This window comes from Osmia bicornis, unplaced genomic scaffold (assembly GCF_907164935.1).
Source record: "Osmia bicornis bicornis unplaced genomic scaffold, iOsmBic2.1, whole genome shotgun sequence".
In the NCBI taxonomy this organism is placed as follows: Eukaryota; Metazoa; Arthropoda; class Insecta; order Hymenoptera; family Megachilidae; genus Osmia; species Osmia bicornis.
The window spans coordinates 72,574-94,649 of record NW_025791065.1 but is presented as its reverse complement, the minus strand read 5'-3'; the positions used below and the strand labels follow the sequence as shown (position 1 = coordinate 94,649).

At 41.8% G+C, this 22,076-nt stretch overlaps 2 protein-coding genes across 2 annotated transcripts; one reads left to right on the top strand and one right to left on the bottom strand.

Moving 5' to 3' along the window:
* Nucleotides 1–1,054: 1,054 nt before the first annotated feature.
* Nucleotides 1,055–2,257, top strand: LOC123988657. Its single transcript, XM_046289409.1, has one exon. The coding sequence runs from the start codon at nt 1,055–1,057 to the stop codon at nt 2,255–2,257; it is 1,203 nt and encodes a 400-aa protein (XP_046145365.1).
* A 7,324-nt stretch (nt 2,258–9,581) lies between these two features.
* On the bottom strand, nt 9,582–10,568 carry LOC123988656. Its single transcript, XM_046289408.1, has one exon. It carries the CDS (start codon nt 10,566–10,568, stop codon nt 9,582–9,584), a length of 987 nt encoding a protein of 328 aa, XP_046145364.1.
* Between the last annotated feature and the right edge of the window lie 11,508 nt (nt 10,569–22,076).

Genomic DNA, 22,076 nt, shown 5'->3' with positions numbered 1-22,076 from the left:
GCCCTACCGCTGGTAGCTAGGCTTCGGAAGGTATTTGTATCCGGGCCTCCACAAAAACCGGAAGGTCTAAAAGTTCCCAATGGAGGAGTCACAGTTGACTCCCTGCAGACGTTGAGCCACCTTGTGGAGACGCACTTCCCAGGCTCGGAACTGATACCGGAGGAACTGTTCCAGAAGGAACAGGCACCTCTCAGGAACAGCGCACGGGACTGGGAACTGGCCTCAAAGGTGGTCACGATAGACAGATTAAGATGGGCTATAAACTCATTTAGTAGGTACAAAAGCCCGGGTGTAGACGGGATTTTCCCGGCTCTTCTTCAGGAAGCCGGAGAGGACCTGTTGAAGCAGCTATGTAAGATATACAGAGCATGCCTAGCACTGGGATATGTACCGCTTCAATGGAGAATAGCCAGGGTGGTCTTCCTGCCTAAGCCAGGCAGAAGTGGCTACGATACGGCGAAATCCTTCAGGCCAATCAGCTTAACATCCTTTCTACTAAAAACTTTAGAAAGGCTGGCTGATAGGCACATCAGAGAGCATGCACTGGCAGAAAGGCCAATACACGCCTCCCAGCATGCGTACCAGTCGGGCAAATCCGTGGAAACGGCGCTCCACCATCTTGTAAGGGAGGTGGAAGAGGACCTATCCCAGGGGGAGTCCGTCGTGAGTATTTTCATAGACATAGAAGGGGCTTTCGACAGCACATCTTTCGATGTGATGAATGAAGCAGCAAGAAGCTTCGGGATTGACGACAGTCTGGTCACCTGGATCGACAATATGCTACGAACCAGGACCATAATAACCTCCTCGGATGGGTCTTCGTTGAGGGCACGCATCGCAAGGGGTTGCCCGCAGGGGGGGAGTCCTGTCTCCCCTGCTGTGGACCCTTGTGGTAGACGGGCTACTCCGCAGGCTCAGCGAGGAAGGTTTTCTGGTGATAGGGTATGCGGATGACATCTGCATATTGGTTAGAAGCAGACACCCGCACTATATAGCGAGAAGACTGCAAGAAGCACTCATACTCGTGCAAAAATGGTGCCTATCCCATAAACTCATGGTAAACCCTATCAAGACGGAGATGGTACTATTCTCGAGGAAAAGAGGCTTTGAATTCAAGGCCCTATCACTGTTCGGGGTGGAGATTAGTCTATCCATCTCAGCGAAATATCTAGGGGTCACCCTAGATATGAAGCTAAATTGGAAACTCCACATCGGAAAGCAGGCACAAAAGGCAATCGCAACTTACTGGGCCTGCAGGAGGATGTTTGGAACTACGTGGGGACTAAAACCAAGAATGGTCAGGTGGATATACACCGCAATCTTGGTACCCCAAGTAACATATGCCTCTGTTGTATGGTGGAATGTTGTATGGTGCATGGTTTCCTCTATGAAGAAACAATGCAACAGGAGGCACCTGGAGAAGATCCACCGCCTAGCATTGCTCGGGATGACTGGGACTTTCCGTACCACACCGACAATGGCAATGGGGGCACTCATGGACCTGGCACCACCACATATCATGGTAGAAGCAGGAGCCAAGAGCACAGCCGTAAAACTGTTCTTAGCAGGCAAATGGAAGATGGCTTCAACGGGCCACGCGTCTATCCTTAGGGAATTCAGGGAACCAGTAGGGGCCTTAACTCTAGGAGGAGACGCGTGCGACCCGACATACCATTTTAAAAACAGCTTCCGGGTAAACATCCCATTCAAGGAAGCGTGGGACGTAAACCGGGAGGAACTCCTCACTCCGGGAGGGCTGATCTGGTATACGGACGGCTCCAAAACCAAGACGGGTACCGGAGCAGGAATATGGGGGGCGAGGCCCAGGGCAGAGATAGCAATGTCCCTGGACCCGCACGTATCCATCCTTCAAGCGGAAGTGTTTGCCATATGGGCATGTGCCAAGCTGTGCTTGGAACGGAACTATAGGGACAAGCACATCTACATCTGTAGTGACAGTAAGGCTGCGCTTGGATCCATACGTGCTACGATAATGCGATCCATGCTGGTACAAGACTGCACGGACATGTTGGAACGGCTGGCTAATAACAACAACCGCGTCAACCTAATCTGGGTGCCTGGATATGCAGGTATCCCGGGAAACGAGAAGGCGAATATGCTGGCAAGGGAAGGAGCTAGAAGGCCCAGCCCAGACACAGCATACCGCATAGGTGTCGATAGAGGGACGGCAAAGGAGACGGTGAGGGAGTGGGCGTGTACCCAAACCCACCTGACTGGAGCAGCACTCAGGGAATGAGACACACTAAGGCCATGTTCAAAGGGCCATCGTCAAGGCTAGGCAAGACTGTGAGTCGCCTAGACAGAAACCAATTGCGTTTGCTCGTGGGGCTCATTACTGGGCACTGGTATACGAGGAAACACTTGCTGCACCTAGGAACCGGCAACGAACCAAGGTGCTCCAGATGTGGAGAGGAGGACGAGACTCCCATCCACCTGATATGGCGTTGTTGAGGACTGGAGGCCCTAAGGCGATCCTGTTTTAGGGCTGTCACCCTTGACAACGCACGTATGGAGGACATTGGAGTGGGAAGGCTTCTGGGCTTTGCCAAAGAGGCCGGCCTACACAATACACCTCAACCTTAGTACTGCCCACAGGGGCTCGGGCACAATGGTCCCGGGAGGACTGAGTGCCCGGAAACTGCGCAGTAATAATAATAACTACATCTGCATTAGATATGTAATATACATTGAATAACAATATCATTATTAGTATATCTACATTAGATGTAATGGAATATACTGGTTCGTTACTACAGATGAATGTACATTTAATAACAATATCATTATTAGTATAGCTGCATTAGATATAATGTAATATACAGATACCTTCCTACAGATCAATGTACATTTAATAACAATATCATTATTACTATATGTGCATTAGGTATGTAATATACATTTAATAACAATATCATTATTACCATATCTGAATTAGATATGTAATATACATTGCATAACAATATCATTATTACTATATCTACAGTAGATGCAATGTAATATACTGATATCTTCCTACAGATCTATGGACATTTATAGATCATAAATAGTAGGAAATTTAATTTCCTACAAAAAAGGTCTCATTAATATTTTGCCATAGCTCGCACCGTTTCCGAGATATTTGCCTTTATAATGTTGGTACGGCTTCGGAACATTTAAATATCTCGATATACCTCGAAAACTGCGCATCTGATCAAAAAATGTCATAGAACATAAATAGTAGGAAATTTAATTTCCTACAAAAAAGGTCTATCAACATATTGCCATAGCTCGCACCGTTTCCGAAATATTTGCAGATTTACCGCAAGGAAAGGGGCGTGACGCACATATTCCGAGATATTTCTTCTTCTTCTGCACAGCTGCGCTGGAAGTGGCATTTACAGCTTAGAATAGTACAGAGTTACCTCAAAGAAAGGGGCCACGGTGTTTCTTCATCTATGTAATATTGGTACGGCGTCGGAACTTTGAAATATCTCGATATATCTCGAAAACTACGCGTCTGATGAAAAAATATCATAGAACGTAAATAGTATAAAATTTAATTTCCTACAAAAAAGGTCTCTAAACATTTTGCCACAGCTCGCACCGTTTCCGAGATATTTGCAGATGTACCTCAAGGAAAGGGGCGTCACGCACATATTCCGAGATATTTCGTCTTCGTCAACACAGCTGCGCTGGAAGTGGTAGCTACAGCTTAGAAAAGTTCAGAGTTACCTCAAAGAGAGGGGCGACGGTGTTTCTTCATCTTTATAATGTTGGTACGGCGTCGGAACTTTGAAATGATATGTAATATACATTTAACAACAATATCAATATTACTATATCTACATTAGATATACTGTAATATCTTGATACCTTCCTACAGATCAATGTACATTTAATAACAATATCATTATTGCAATATCTGCCTTACATAATTAATATACATTTAATAACAATATCATTATAACCATGTCAGCATTAGATATGTAACATTCGTTCAATAACAATGTCATTATTACTATAACCTCATTAGATATAATGTAATATACTGATTCCCTAATACAGGGCAATGTACATTTAATAACAATATCATTATTACTATATGTGCATTAGGAATAACGTAATATACTGATTCCTTCGTACAGATCAATGTACATTTAGTAACAATATTGTTGCGACGGTGAGAAGTTCCCGCTCTTTCGACGCATCGACCGCTTCTTGATATATCGAAAGAGCCATTGACTGCCCCGTCCGAAGCTGTTGTCGAATCATAACGTGAAGCTATCCCTTGTTTCGAGCGGAAACACGTCACCGGATGCTTGAAGTCTCTTAGACAACCGCGCGTCTTTTGAATATCAGATTGTATCGGGAAGCCGAACTGTACGGATGTATTGCTAAACTAATTGTGTAACTGAAATATAGACAGTCTAGTTTGCTCCTGGTGTATTCATTTAACTATGGAAAGCGCGAGCTCTACTCCCCGCCGCAACAATATCATTACTACTATATCTGCATTAGATATAATGTAATATACTGATTCCCTATACAGATCAATGTACATTTAATAAAAATATCCTGATTATTATATCTGTATTAGATATGTAGTATACATTTAATAACAATATCATTATTACTATGTCAGCATTAGATATATAATATACATTTAATAACAATACCATTATTACTATATCTTCATTACATATAATGTAATACACTGATTCGCTAATACAGATCAATGTATATTTAATATAAATATCATTATTACTATTTCCACGGCCCTGATGAGGGAGGTGATAAGTCGGCATGGAGTACTGTTGGAGCTTCATTCTGATCAGGGTCGCAGTTTTGAGTCAACTATCTTTAAAGAGTTGATGAAGATGTTGAGAATAAAGAAAACAAGAACAACTCCTTTGCACCCTCAATCGGATGGACTCCTGGAGCGGTTGTTGAGGACCTTGATGCAGTATTTATCCCAAAAAGGATTGGGATGAGTGGATTCCCGCGTTTTATTAGCATATCGTTCATCTCGACATGAAGTTACTCTGAATAGTCCTTCCATGCTTCTGTTGGAACGAGAATTTCACCTACCTTTGGATTTGCCCGGAGGAACTATTGCTTTTGAATAGAAGGAAGAGACTGCTTACATCGAAGAAACTAGTAGAACTCCAGTTTGATTGGGAAGGACCCTATGAAGTAATGAACCGGTTAAATGAGTTAATCTACCGCATATTTCGCTCCCCAAAATCTAAACCTAAGGTGGTTCACGCGAATCGTTTGGCTCCATATGAACATTCACGGGGAAGAAACACCTAAATAGGGAAGGATCAAGAATAGGAGACTGAGGAGGGTGTTTCTGACGTCCTCGTCCTAGAAGAAGACGTTTCGTCGCACAAAGCCAGGATGAAGTTTCTTTCGGCCACGGTAAACTTGCTGGCTACGCGTGTCTAAACGATGGAGGAAGTGTTGTTCTCTTCGGAGGAAGAGGGCATCCCCTCAGCCGGTGTCCCGTTTATTTTGATTTTTGTATTCGGGGTTCTGGTCATCGGACTGCGTAGTTGTGGTATGCTCCGGACCACCAGTCCATCGAGGAAAGACTTTGCTTGATGGCTGGGGAGCATCCCCCGGTAGAGTGGACCCGTTGGACTGGAATTTCTTCATCCGAGAAGACTTCGAGAGGAAGGCGTGAAGGCCCAGGAATCAAGAGGAAGGGCGAGGAACTGTCGGGACCTCCTCGAAGCAAGAAGAGTGCTAAGAAGAATTGGAAATCGAAGAAAGAAGAATAGGAAATTGGAGCGGTTTATAAGTTGACTTGTTAGCACTGAACTGGCGTCTTGCTCAGGGTTTTTGAGTGGTTTTCCCCTGGGACGAAGGACGAATGTCAAGACGTTAGCTGCCTGAGAGGGCCACTTAGGTAACTGTTACGCTTTTGGTTTTAACCTCCTTTCAGGCAGAGGTACTAAAGAAGAGGTTAGCATCCATGGAAGACTGACAGCCCGAGGTTAGAGACTATGACTTGATTTGGCTTATTGATCGGCCTACGTGAAGATGGTTACAAGTATGAAGATGCCCGCGGTCGGGTCGACCGCTTATTGAAGGAGGGGAGCAATGTTGCGACGGTGAGAAGTTCCCGCTCTTTCGACGCATCGACTGCTTCTTGATATATCGAAAGAGCCATAGACTGCCCCGTCCGAAGTTGTCGTCGAATCATAACGTGAAGCTATCCCTTGTTTCGAGCGGAAACACGTCACCGGATGCTTGAAGTCTCTTAGACAACCACGCGTCTTTTGAATATCAGATTCTATCGGGAAGCCGAACTGTACGGATCTATTGCTAACCCAATTGTGTAACTGAAATATAGACAGTCTAGTTTGCTCCTGGTGTATTCATTTAACTATGGAAAGCGCGAGCTCCACTCCTCGGCGCAACAATATCATTACTACTATATCTGCATTAGATATAATGTAATATACTGATTCCCTATACAGATCAATGTACATTTAATAAAAATATCCTTATTATTATATCTGCATTAGATATGTAGTATACATTTAATAACAATATCATTATTACTATATCTTCACTAGATATAATGTAATACACTGATTCGCTAATACAGATCAATGTATATTTAATATAAATATCTTTGTTACTATATCTGCATTCCATATGTAATATACATTTAATAACAATATCATTATTACTATATCTGCATCAGATATGTAAGACACACTTAATAGCAATATCATTATTACTATATCTACATTAGATATAATGTAATATACTGATTCGTTACTACAGATCAATGTACATTTAATAACAATATCATTATTACTATACCCCCATTAGATATAATGTAATATATTGATACCGTCCTACAGATCAATGTTCATTTAATAACAATATTATTATCACTATATCTATATGAGATATAATGTAATATACTGACACCTTCCTACAGATCAATGTAGATTTAGAAACAATACCATTATTACTATAGCTGCATTAGATATGTAATATACATTTAATAACAGTATCATTATTACTATATGTGCACTAGATCTGTAATATACATTAAATAACAATATCATTATTACTGTATCTGCATTAGATATATAATATACATTTAATAACAATATCATTATTACTACATCTACATTAGAAATAATGTAATATACTGATTCCTTCATACAGATCAATGTACATTTAATAACAATATCATTATTACTATATCCGCATTAGATTTGTAATATACATTAAATAACAATATCATTATTGCTATATTTACATTAGAAATAATGTAACATACTGATTCCTTCGTACAGATCAATGTACATTTAATAACAATATCATTATTACCATATGTGCATTAGATATGTAATACACATTTAATAACAATATCATTATTACTATATCTACATTAGATATAATGTAATATACTGATACCTTCCGACAGATCTATGTACATTTAGTAACAATATCATTACTACTATATCTGCATTAGATATGTAATGTACATTATATAACAATATCATTATTACTATATCTTCATCAGATATAATGTAATATCTTGATGCGTTCCTACAGGTCATTGTACATTTAATAACAATATAACTATTACTATCTCTGCGTTAGATATGTAATATACATTTAATAACAATATTATTATTACTATATCTCCATTAAATATAATGTAAAATACTGGTTCCCTCCTACAGATCAATGTACATTTATTAACAAGAGCATTATTACTACATCTGCATTAGATATATAATATACATTTAATAACAATATCATTATTACTATATCTGCATTAGATATGTAATATACATTTAATAACAATATCATTATTACCATATATGAATTAGATATGTAATATACGTTGTATAACAATATCATTATTACTATATCTACATTAGATGCAATGTATTATACTGATACCTTCCTACAGATCTATGGACATTTATAGAACATAAATAGCAGGAAATTTCATTTTCTACAAAAAAGGTCTGTTAGCATTTTGCCATAGCTCGCACCGTTTCCGAGATATTTGCTGATTTACCTCAAGAAAAGGGGCGTCATGCACATATTCCGAGATACTTCTTCTTCTTCTCGTTCTTCTTCTGCACAGCTGCGCTGGAAGTGGCATTTAGAGCGTAGAATAGTGAATACAGCTCAGAAAAGTGCAAAGTTACCTCAGAGAAAGGGGCCACGGTGTTTCTGCATCTTTATAACGTGTGTACGTGTACGAATTTCGCAAATCTATCTCGTACGAATATCTCGGTCGGTAACACGGGTCGATAATCCCGTCTTCACCAAATAAGTAAAAGTAATCGCTGCTGCGCTGTCTAACGACTGATCCGAGCGCTCGCCAATATTAAAACTCCTAAATTCGAACCGTTACGGCATTAATGCGAAAGCAATTCAGAGGGCGATTATCAAGCGACAACAACGACCAAGATCTTTATCTTTACTCGAGTTTAGAGCATTTTTAAAATCATTTCAGTGCTTTGCACCGCGAAGTCTGTGAATCGTGGAATCCCAAATTCAAACACAAGTGTGATTTTTGTAGTGCTTAATTCACTACTCATTGTGTAAAAATTATAAGTTATACACAATTAGTGACCGCTAAGCTGTGTCGTTCATCTTCTCCTCGACGCCCACGTCTTTGAAAATACGGAATCCACGCCTATTCAGAAAACTCTAATTCTCGCCGAGAACATATTGTTTCTAATGTGGATATAGTAATAATGATATTGTTATTAAATGTACACTGATCTGTGGTAACGAATCAGTATATTACATTATATCTAATGTAGATATAGTAATAATGATATTGTTACTAAATGTACTAGATCTGCAGGAAGGTATCAAGGTATTACATTACATCAAATGTAGATACAGTAATAATGTTGTTGTTATTTAATGTAAATTACATTTCTAATGCACATACAGTAATAATGATATTGTTATTAAATGTACATTGATCTGTAGGAAGGTGTCAGTATATTACATTATATCTCATATAGATATAGTGATAATAATATTGTTATTAAATGTACATTGATCTGTAGGAAGGTATCACTATATTACATTATATCTAATGGGGGTATAGTAATAATGATATTGTTATTAAATGTACATTGATCTGTAGTAACGAATCAGTATATTACATTATATCTAATGTAGATTTAGTAATAATGATATTGCTATTAAATGTGTCTTACATATCTGATGCAGATATAGTAATAATGATATTGTTATTAAATGTACATTGATCTGTAGTACCGAACCAGTATATTCCATTACATCTAATGTAGATATACTAATAATGATATTGTTATTAAATGTATATTACATATGTAATGCAGATGTAGTTATTATTATTACTGCGCTGTTTCCGGGCACTCAGTCCTCCCGGGACCATTGTGCCCGAGCCCCTGTGGGCAGTACTAAGGTTGAGGTGTATTGTGTAGGCCGGCCTCTTTGGCAAAGCCCAGAAGCCTTCCCACTCCAATGTCCTCCATACGTGCGTTGTCAAGGGTGACAGCCCTAAAACAGGATCGCCTTAGGGCCGCCAGTCCTCAACAACGCCATATCAGGTGGATGGGAGTCTCGTCCTCCTCTCCACATCTGGGGCACCTTGGTTCGTTGCCGGTTCCTAGGTGCATCAAGTGTTTCCTCGTATACCAGTGCCCAGTAATGAGCCCCGCGAGCAAACGCAATTGGTTTCTGTCTAGGCGACTCACAGTCTTGCCTAGCCTTGACGATGGCCCTTTGAACATGGCCTTAGTGTGTATCATTCCCTGAGTACTGCTCCAGGTCAGGTGGGTTTGGGTACACGCCCACTCCCTCACCGTCTCCTTTGCCGTCCCTCTATCGACACCTATGCGGTATGCTGTGTCTGGGCTGGGCCTTCTAGCTCCTTCCCTTGCCAGCATATTCTCCTTCTCGTTTCCCGGGATACCTGCATATCCAGGTACCCAGATTAGGTTGACGCGGTTGTTGTTATTAGCCAGCCGTTCCAACATGTCCGTGCAGTCTTGTACCAGCATGGATCGCACTATCGAAGCACGTATGGATCCAAGCGCAGCCTTACTGTCACTACAGATGTAGATGTGCTTGTCCCTATAGTTCCGTTCCAAGCACAGCTTGGCACATGCCCATATGGCAAACACTTCCGCTTGAAGGATGGATACGTGCGGGTCCAGGGACATTGCTATCTCTGCCCTGGGCCTCTCCCCCCATATTCCTGCTCCGGTACCCGTCTTGGTTTTGGAGCCGTTCGTATACCAGATCAGCCCTCCCGGAGTGAGGAGTTCCTCCCGGTTTACTTCCCACGCTTCCTTGAATGGGATGTTTACCCGGAAGCTGTTTTTAAAATGGTATGTCGGGTCGCACGCGTCTCCTCCTAGAGTTAAGGCCCCTACTGGTTCCCTGAATTCCCTAAGGATAGACGCGTGGCCCGGTGAAGCCATCTTCCATTTGCCTGCTAAGAACAGTTTTACGGCTGTGCTCTTGGCTCCTGCTTCTACCATGATATGTGGTGGTGCCAGGTCCATGAGTGCCATTGTATTATAGTATTGTTATTGTATTGTATTGGTTATATCTGTGATGATTATATATGCGATTATATTTCCGGTTATATTTATTTGACTTAGTTTAATGGGTCTTGTATTATGGAATTTAGAAGAGTCCATGTGGATTGGATGGATTAATGAGTTTATATCATATGCGTATATTGCGTTTATAATCCCTTTGCATATTTTAAGGGTGGGTTTGATTCTGATTCTGGTTTCTTGTTTCTTAGTTCTTAGCTCCTTAGTTCCTCTTGTAGTATCATGCATTGTTTCCAAGCTTTCGGGGGTTGTTTGGGCTCCCAGGCATTGTCAATTAACACTATGCCGTCCGCGTGTCTAATCTAGATTTTTTCGTGTCGTGCCGGTGCAACTGACTTACATAATTTCGCTTATCGCCGGCTTTTCGAATGGCACCAACGTGGAGCCACCGGCACTTACCCATTAGTTTTTGCATGGCACCAACGTGGAGCCACCGGCACTTACCCAATAGTTTTTTCATAGCACCAACGTGGAGCCACCGGCACTTACCCGATAGTTTTTGCATGGCACAAACGTGGAGCCACCGGACGTCATAGTGTTAATTGTAGACTATAAGATGTATCATATATCCTTTAGCAATTTAGATATGAATGACGTGTAACGACATTGGTTTATTGGTTTATTGTTCGCCGTTCACTATTCACTATCCTTATTCTTTTCTTATTTTTATTCTTGGTCACTTGACATGTTTCAGTGACTTCTTCTTCAATTGAGTGTTACGTTTTACGTTCCATGTACCTATAATATTATTCACTGCTCTTTTGTAGCACTTCGTACCCCCCCTCAGGATAATGTTTTGCATACTATGTTTAATTCAATTCTAGTGCAGCTGTGACAGTTGTGAATCTGTGTATTTTGAATACCTACGGTACTTTATGCAATGTTTTGTACATTAATTACCCTTTCTTAACTACAATTCTGATTCTGATTTTGATTCTGATTTGGAAAGTGTTAGTTCAGTATTGGTTAATACGGCTGGTGCTCAGGGAGGCATACGCTGCGGTAGTCCGTCCTGCATGATACAATGTCTTTATGGTTTCCTATACATACATATATGCGTTATGGTTCCTTAAATTCTTTGAATTTCTTGACCGTGGATCTCATATGACTTTCTTATTGGAGTGTCTGGCTTGGTTTAGCACCTATATGCCTTTTCTATTAATTGGTATTAAAGGGGGTTTAATGGAACTGCATCATTTAAACTGACTATGGTATGAGGAGTTTAATTAATTATCTACATCGGTATACTTATTAAATTGATTATATTTGGAGTGTTTTCGTTACATATTATATATACACATATGTTCATAGTAATTTAGATCTATTGTAGTGTAGTTTAGTTTTCTTGTACCATTATATTATGATTTAGTAGTAATATGGTTGTATGTGGGGTTCATTATTGATTGTTTATTATTGATTAGTTTTCACCACGCGCTGTATTGCATCGACTTACCTGTATCAGTATTAATATTAATACCATACTTATCGGAGCGGTATTATAATCCAGTAACAATCTAATCTACTCAATTTATAACTATTTGAATTGTTTGATCTGCCTTATGGTTTATGCCGATTTAGGTCTCATGTGCTCCCCATATTATATCAGATGGGTATTCTCTTCTCCTGTTATCCGTTAATTATACTCTACCTCCACTTCCATTGGCTGGCGTTAGGGCTTCCTGCAAATAGACTCGGATTATGTTACATTTTACATTTAATACTATGGTTAATTTCTGATGTTAACAGTTCTGTCTCTTCCTATTATTCTCATTATGAGATATATGTAGCTACTTATCTTTATTGATGATTTGCTCGCAATAATTTCTAATTGTTTTTTATTGCCTTCATTTGATCATTGATTGTACTCCATCATGTTCGCTTGCCAACCACGTTGAGGTTGTGGTCGTGTAAATGTTCCTGCAAGTAAATTTAAGTAACTTAATAGTTTCAATGAATGGTTTCAATTATTAGTATTACATTACGCTCACCTATTTATTTTCTTCCCAGTATACTTTCTGGTTATACCCTATATTCTATATTTTATACTGTACATTATTTACCTTTACCTCTGATTATAATTAATAGCATTCTATGTTATGTTATGTTTGCTTCTCTTTTCTCATGGCTGGCTTGCTATTTGCTATCTGTCTGGCGACTTCATTTTACTTTACGGTTCACATCCTTAGTTTATTTCATCTCAAATTTATGGTTTATCTTGAGTTTAATTTTATGTGATTATATTGTGCGCTAGTGTTGAATGTTAAATATTCCTCTTCTGCTATTTGGCTGCTCGGCTGTATGTATGTATGTTTGACGTTTTAGGTTTTGGAGGTTTTGTTGGTCATTTGCTTATGTCCAGTTCACATATACTCGCTTGCCTGCTTGCGCGCAATACTACTTATGTTTACTTCACAGTTTTTCATGTTCTCATATTGCTTACTGTTTCTTTTACTGTTAATTATTCATTAACTGCTCTATTGCATTAGATGCATTAGATGCATATATATATTTATTTCCCGTTGTATTTGTGATTTGATTTAACCAGTTTTAGTATGTTTAGTATGTTTAGTATGCTTCTTATGACAGCTGTTATTGAATGTATGGGCTCCTCTATTCTATTCATGGGCTTCATGTGCGTATTAATTCCTATTGTTAGAGTGCCGGACAATTGCATCGTATCTAGTTGCCTCTCTAGGTTACCATCGAGTAGTTCAAGATACAGAACACGCGGCGCTGAGGAGAGAAACTTTCTATTCATTATAAGTCTTGTCTTAGTAAGAGAAACACGTGCGTTAATAAAGAAATATATATCGATACATACACCTAATAAAACAACGTTTTATTATTTACAAAGCCTGCCAGATCATAAAACTAACAGGTTACGGGCACCAGCACGCTTCCACTGCGTTAATAAAGTGTAGAAAAATAAAAATGATGGGTGAGGAAAAAGTTGTGCCAATGAAGGAGAGTGAAGGGAAGGAGGAAGAAGGTAAGTACGAAAAACTTCATTTTTTGGGAGAGATTCATAAAGTAAAACGAATCTTCTAAAGTTCTTCCTCGGCGAGAAATAACGGTGTGTCAATTAAATTAATGTGAAAAGCCAATACGGTGAGATGTAAAAACACGTGGTAGAATCGGACAAAAGAAAATGGCGAAATATCGCGGGGTGAGACGCGTTTGCAAAGGGTTTTTCCTTTGTTTGAAATAACGGAAACTTTCTGGTGCGTAGTAACAGGCCGGCCGGCACAGGCACGTGCGCGCAAGCGAGGGCGAGAAAGAGAAAGGAGAGTGAGAAGGGGAGGGATAGCCATAGTGTGCGAGGAGAGTATAAACCAAGGTGGGACGAAGACAGAGCGTTCCCTCTGCCTCTCACTCTCTACACAAAAGCACGTGCTTGTAACTGCGCACTAGAACTGTGCGAAAACAAACGTACAATGAAAATTATATTTTCAGCTGACACCAGTCTATCAGGTGTGTGGGACAAATTAACAAATATGTTCCAATTAAACGAATTACATAAAAACGATGAGATCACAATTGAAATAGACGGTGAGGAGATCTCCGTGAACACCGGCAGCGGAAAACCGTACAAAACTGGTGAGTGTTTGTCGACATTAAATGAGATTAGGTGAGGTTAAAAATAAATTTAAAAAAAAAATAGTTCGAACTGAGTGTGTGCATCAAGCCTGAAAGACTGCGTGTCGAATAGGCTAGCATACTCGCACGCGGGGCGCCACTCAGCGTGGACGCATGCACACACTGAAATTTCCCAGAATCGAAAATGGGCCTATATATATATACATATATGAAAGTAGATTCTGAAGCTCCTGACGGGGGCATGCAGGCTTGTTGTTCGGTTTGCAGGCCCCGACGGGAGGGCTCGGGGCGAATGCGGGGAGACCTTGCGGTACGGGCCTTCCTGCATTCGCACCTCCCGGAACAGGCGACACTTGTAGTTCGGTGGGCCGGTTCGGAAAAAATTCCTTTAGGCAAAACACATAGAAACTAAACATTTCTCGTATAGGGAAAAGAATGCTGGAGGAAAATGCATGGAACAGCTTGGTGACATGGCATGAGGAAAAATTACTGTTCGGGAAACCGACTGTCATGCCGAGAAAAAGGATGCAGGAGCTTGGCGAAATTGCCCCTCAAAGAAGCGAAGGCGAGTGGACAGGTGGGAAGATCATAGACGTGGACACGAGCGGTGAGAGAGAAGATGAGAAAGACGAGGAAAAGGAGAGAGTAGATGAGTCAGAGGAGAGTAAGGAGAGTAAGGAGAGCAAGGAGAGCAGAGGAGAGATTAGGGATGCAATTTTCGCCACAAAAGCAGGTAAACCCAAACCGGGTCCACGAATTATACACGAAGCAAAAGCAGAGCCGAACCCCTAAGTAGTAGAACTAATATAAGTAATATTTCAGCGCTGGTCAAAATAGAGCAGCAAGAGAAAAGGACGACTGAGCTGCTTCAGTCGGTGAACAGACTGTGTGACATTTCCTCGCAGGCCCTGAATCAATATCAGGAGTCTGTCAGAAAAATAGAAGCCGTGGCAACGAGCGCTAATGAAATGATGAGCGAGGTGAGGAAAGAGCTCGTGTCATGGAGAGAGGAGAGAATGACGGAAAATCAGAGGACAAGAGATCTGAGGCAGACGGTGAGAGAAGATCATGCGACCCAGATTCAGCGGGTCTACGAAATGATCAACAAGCTATCCGACCTGTATCAGAAGCTGGACAAAGGAGAGAAAGGAGAGAGTCACGGTGAGAGACTCTGCGAGCAGCGGTATGAGGTGAGAGACCCGAATAATAAAAATACAAAAACAAATGATAACACACACGACGGTCTGAATGAAATGGGGGGTTCAGATTTCAAGAAAGAAATCGCAAATGTAGTTAGGTCGGAAATTGAAAACTTAAGGAATATAAAGGTGAGTCAATCTAAAGACAGAGAGAACAAGGATACTCTGAAGTTAGAAATAGTTAATAGCGGTGGGTCTATGAGGCGAGAGTACAAACTTAATAATAACATCAAGTTCGAACATTTTCTCGATTATCTTTCTTCAGAGTTGAGAGCCTGTGGTCTACTGCATGTAATTAACGACAAAGAAAATGTAGGCGGGATAGATGAGAACACTCTAAAGGAACAGCGGTTCAAGGCGAGAGATATAATAATTAATCGGCTAGATCAATCGTATTACTCAAAGATAGCAAACTTAAAGAACCCCATAGATATTCTTGAAAAATTGAAAGAAGCTAAGCGAAGCGAGGTAAATGTAACATCCCACTCGGTGAGGAAACAGTTATACAGCATGCAGTTCATCATAGGAAAGACCACAGCCGCTGAATTCTGTGACAAGTTTGAGGAAACAATAGTAAACTACGAAAACTCTCCTGGGGCGTCTCTCTTGTCCGAAGAGGAAAAGAGAGACGCATTTTGCAACGCGGTAATGATTTCGGTTCCGAACATTCAGACTGTCGAGTTTGTTAAAAATTCTAAAGGAGCGACAACTTCATATAATGACTTGAAACTCCTCGTAATGAAGGATGAGGCGGTGAGAGAGCAGATGAGTGGGTCGAGCACAGAGGTGAGGTCGGCTAACCAGGCGCTCGTCGACAGCCGACGATGTTATGAATGCCAGTCTTATGGGCACATAGGCGCGATGTGCCCAAACCGGGGACAAGGCATAATGTGCTACCATTGTAAAAAGATAGGCAATCACAGAGCCCCGGACTGCCCATACAAATCCAGCGGTTCAAGAGGTGTGACGAAACAAGGAGGACCCTTCAGAGGAAACTCAAGGTACAATATCAGTTACAAATTTAATAACTACACTCGGGGTTCGGACGGTAAATTCGGGCAGAAAGGTGTGTTGAAAAGGAAAAGGGAGAGTGCAAAGATGAGTGAAACAAAAAGGGGTCGGTTCGATGTCAGTAAAAGTAGGGGAAGACGAGTATACAAAAACTTACACTACAGGGGTGGAAGCCAGCCAGCGAAGGATGAGAGAAAGGGTGAGTATCACAATGAATCCAACCTTGTAAGTTTAAATGAGAAGGGAGATACTGTTAAAGTTGAGAAGAGACATCCGACGGGTTTGTTGGTCAGTAACACTGAAACTCGGATAAAGTCTACTCCAGAATTTGTGGCAGACTCAGGTGCGACAGAACACATAACAAATACCAAAATCATGTTTAAAACCCTTGACGAAAGCGACTATGGTGTGATAAAGTGTGCCAATAAAAGTAACACAACGGATATAAGGGTAAATGGAACAGGAAAGATTGAGGTGAGACTGAAGAACGGTAGAACTCTAGAAATAGACAAAGTAATATTTGCCGAGACTCTCAGGGAGAATCTACTGTCGCTGCGAAAGTTCGCAGAAATGGGGCTCGCCATCTATCTAGATGATCAAAGAATCAACATATTTGATCCAAAATCCAAAGAAATGTTCCTGACAGGTATCTACAAGCGTCCTTACTGGGTAATTGAGCTGGAGGTAGAAGAAAACACCTCCAAAGTCCAAACTTCTCACAGTGCGACTTATGGGACAGTAAATCTGGCTGAGGAAAACATTGAAGGCAGAAGATATATCACAAGGAGCGTGGCGATCAAAGAAAAACAGCAGAATAAACTAAATGAGCTACAAGGAGAGAATACAACGGTTGAGGGCATGCCAAACCTAGGTGAGGACATAAGAGAATTGAAAACAGATAAGAAAGGTAACGAAACGTCGAGTGGACCAGGAGAGAACGGAGGGAGAGTAGGTGAGAACGAAAATACGTATGAACACTCGAACTTCGATATAACTATATGGGACCGGGAAATTCACAATGTCAATGATATGCAAGGGGTAGAGAGTTCAGAAAAGGAGAGTCCGTTCACAAACGAGTACAAAAACTTTCTCAAGAACAACAGAGCTATGTTGTGGCATGTCAGATTTGGCCATGCATCCGTCGCATACCTTAAGGCCCTGCAAATAAAATTCCCGGAAAATAAAGAACTTAAAAGGGCCATTTTTGACGACTCTATCAAAGAATGTGAGGTGTGTCAAATCTCGAAATTCAATAAATTGCCTTTCAGCTCGGTCAGAGGAAGGGCCACGGCTCAATTACAAATAATACACTCCGACGTCATGGGACCGATCTCCCCGGTCTCACATCCGAAAGGATATAGATTCATTTCGGTGTTTATAGATGACTACTCACGATTTGGAATGGCATACCCTATGAGAACTAAAGGAGAGACAGGGCATTGTTTTGAAATGTTTGTGAGGAGTGGTCGAAATCTGTTAGGCAGAGATGTGAAGGTGTGTTTTCTGCGAACCGACCAGGGAACCGAATACACTGGTGGGTATACAGTTGAGGTGTTAAAGAGACTAGGTGCGGAATCACAACTGGCCTGCCCTGACACACCAGAACATAACGGAGTGTCAGAAAGGTTCAACCAAACGTTGCAGAAAAAGGTGAGATCATACATATATGATGCAAAGCTGCCTGAGAACCTGTGGGACCTAGCGGTCACAACGGCTGTATATGCGTATAACAGAACACCACACAAATCGAACAACATGATAACGCCACTGGAGAGATTTGCCCCTCACCATGGTTTCAATATAGGACAGATCAAAAGGTTCGGTTGTTTGGCATATATTAAAGTCCAAAGAAAGACGGGCCCCAAATTTGGGTGTGAAGGAAGGAGAGTTGTCCTAGTGGGATACACTCCCACTGGGTATCAATTTCTGAAGCCGGAAGAAGGAAGATACTATGAGAGTAGAGATGCCAGGTTCAATAAAAAATTGGTATACGGAGACAAATACGCTAAAACAGACATTGAGGGATTACCACTAATACAAGAAAAACTGGATAACAATAAATGGTTTGTAGAATTCGAGAAAGGCGAGAAACAAGGGGAGAAGTCAGAATCATTGAAGCCGGAGGGAGAGAACCAACCAAGGAGAGGCAGACCCAGGAAAAGAAAACGGGATGAAGGAGAGAAAGAACCTGAAAGTTCATCAGAAAGTAAGACCATAAATGATGCAGGCCTTTCGAGCTTGCAAACAGGTGAGAATTTGAAAACCAATGCGTTTTTCACGTGGACGCAAGAAGACAACTTAGGAACCAGTGCAATAATACAGAATGATGAAATATACCATGCTCTGCTAACTGAAATAAACAGTGATCCCACTAACTATAAAGAGGCCATGACGACAAAGGAAAGAGAACACTGGCAACAGGCAGTAAATGAAGAACTGGGATTAATGGAAAGAAACAGGGTCTGGAGGCTGACAGATAGACCAGAGAGATTAAAGGATGGTCGAAAAGCAACGATAATAGATTCGAAATGGGTTTTCAAACTAAAGCACAGCGCAGATGGAAAGACAAAATACAAGGCGAGATTAGTCATAAGAGGCTTCAAGGACAGAAACTTTTATGAACTAAAAGAAACCTACGCCCCGGTATCCAGATTGCCTTTGGTCCGTGCGGTACTAGCAATAATAAACAAATATGATTTGAACACTTGTCAATTGGACGTGTAAACAGCATTTCTAAATGGTGTCATAGACGAGGAAATATATATGGAGATACCAGAGGGAACAACCCATACGGAAAGGGAAAGGAGAGAAAAGGTGTGCAAAGTAGAACGAGCCCTGTATGGATTGAAAATAAGTCCCAAACGCTGGAATGTAAAATTCACTGAGGTAGCACTAAAGCTAGGATTGAAAAATACGGATTTAGAACCTTGCCTGTTTACTTGGAGAGAAGGACATAGGTTTCTGATCCTGCTTCTCTATGTTGATGACATACTGATGGCGAGTAATGATAACAAGAAGCTTGACAAAGTGAAATTCCAACTCAATGCTGAATTCGAAATGACGAGTCTGGGTGAGCCAAGGGAATTTCTGGGAATTACGATCAGGCGAGATAGAAAGGAGAGAGTAATAGAGCTGAGCCAGGAAAATTATATAAATAAAATCCTAAAGAGATTCGGATGCGAAGACGCGCATCCTCAGAGAACTCCAATGATTACAAATCAGGTGGCTCATAGAGCAAGGCGAGCAAGAGAAACAGATACCGGTGAGTCAGTGGCAAAAACCGTAAAAACAAAAATTAACGTTCCATTTAGAGAAGCAGTCGGCAGTCTACTTTATCTGGCCGGTGCGACAAGACCAGATATCTCCGATGCAGTCAACATCTTGAGCAGGCACCAAATCGAGCCGACTGAGGAGGATTGGACAATGGCAAAACGAGTGTTCAGATACCTAAGTGGAACTAGAAACTTAAAAATGAGATACCTTGGGAAAGCAAACGGAATAGAAGGGGCTATACAGATGCGAGCTTTGCCGACTGCAAAGGATCCAAAACAACGTGCGGTTATGTGATTAAATTGTATGGAGATGCGATAGCCTGGCGAACTCAAAAACAATCGCATGTGTCATTGTCCACGTGTGAAGCGGAGTACGTGGCTATGAGCGAAGGCAGTAAGGAAATGTTGTCCACTTATAATTCTCTAAAGCAAATTCTGGTGGAACCACTTCTACCCATGACCGTGGTGCGACAATCGAGCGGCGAATATTTCGGTGGAAATAAATGGTGGAAATAAGTTGAGGCACTTAGTGGAAATAAAACAGCACCATATTAAAGAATGCGTGAACAAGGGTATCATGACGGTTAAGTGGGTTAAGTCTAAAGAACAAATAGCGGACATATTCACGAAACCCCTTTCTTTCAGCACACACAAGAATCTATTAGGTGAGATAATGAACAGTATTCTTTAAATCTAAATATGGCGTTGATTTTCAGGGACTAACTGAATGGCGAGAGGTGAGCAAGTGGCAGGTGAGAATCGAGGACGGCGAGCAACAAAAAGGAGAGATAAGACTGACAAACAATAAAAGGAGAGATAAGGCTGATGAGCAACGAAACCAAAGAAGGCGCAACCGAAGGAGGCGAGAGGCGAGACGCAATTGGGAGGGAGTGTTAGAGTGCCGGAAAATTGCATCCTATCTAGTTGCCTCTCTAGGTTACCATCGAGTAGTTCAAGATACAGAACACGCGGCGCTGAGGAGAGAAACTTTCTATTCATTATAAGTCTTGTCTTAGTAAGAGAAACACGTGCGTTAATAAAGAAATATATATCGATACATACACCTAATAAAACAACGTTTTATTATTTACAAAGCCTGCCAGATCATAAAACTAGCACCTATTCATTATTCATTATTTATTTATTCATTCACTCATTCATTTATTCATTTATTTATTCATTTATTCTTTACTCATTATTTATTCATTATTTATCGTTGCATATTTGGGGCATTCGAAGCGCTATGCTTGTCATGAGCGTGTGTGTGTGTGTGTAAAGTATGTATGGGACAGGTCATCGAGGATTGCAGCCTACCAAGATGTGGCACAGTCAACCGGGAAAAGCACTCGCCCCGGGCCCTGGCTGTGCTGAAGAGCACGCCCTGTTAAAACAGGTGAAAACATGGCGCGACCACCCGCTGAACAGGAGCTCCGGTTCCTGGTCGTGGCCGAAGAAAGATGGCCTGTCCTCGTGGAAGGTCAGGTGGGCGTGATGACTGCAAGGATAAGCCACATCATCATTATCAACCAACCATGGTGGACGAAGATGAACACGTCCAACTGTGGAGATACGATGTCCCAGTTCCTGGCCGTGTTGAAGAGCAAGCCCTGTTAAAACAGGTGAACACATGGCGCGATCACCCGTTGAGCAGGAGCTCCGGTTCCTGGTCGTGGCCGAAGCGGAACCCCTGTCCTGGCAATAGTGCTAGGCAGGCGAAGAGGTGGCGCGGTCACGCCGGGAAGATGTCCCCCCGGTGCCGATCGTTGCTGAAGAAAAATGGCCTGTCCTCGTGGAAGGTCAGGTGGGCGTGATGACATCTAGGATAAGCCACATCATCATTATCAACCAACCATGGTGGACGAAGATGGACACAGTCAGCCGTGGAGATACGATGTCCCGGTTCCTGGCCGTGTCGAAGAGCAAGCTCCTGCCCTGGCAGGTGAACACATGGCGCGACAACCCGGAATGGGCTTACTTCGGTTCCTGGTCGTGGCCGAAGAAAAATCCTGTGCCTTACCGTACAGGTTGAAAATGTCCTACCGCTGGATCGGAGGTGCAACGGCGTGGATCCGCAGATGCCCCATGTGCCTAGCGCATGGCGTTTTTGCGGGCGGCCGCAATAACGCGAAATGCGTTGATGTGCCGAAGCGTCGTTGTGGCTATACGCTGGTATTACTTTATGAATTCTAACGAGTGAAAAGGTGCCGGCGGCCCACGTTTGGGGAGAGGTTTTAGTGGGTAGTATGTCCAGCCTCGGGAGTGCCCACTCTGGGCTGCCCGTCTATGTCGCCCCTTCAGGGCTGTGGCCTACTCTTGGGCTAAACTTAACCCTTAAGGGTTGGGTTGCCAGGTTGCCCCCTTCTGGCGTTGCCTCTTTGGGT

Coding starts and splice junctions, on each gene's coding strand:
- LOC123988657 (XM_046289409.1), top strand. CDS start 1,055: ATGGTAAACCCTATCAAGACGGAGATGGTACTATTCTCGAGGAAAAGA.
- LOC123988656 (XM_046289408.1), bottom strand. CDS start 10,568: ATGGCACTCATGGACCTGGCACCACCACATATCATGGTAGAAGCAGGA.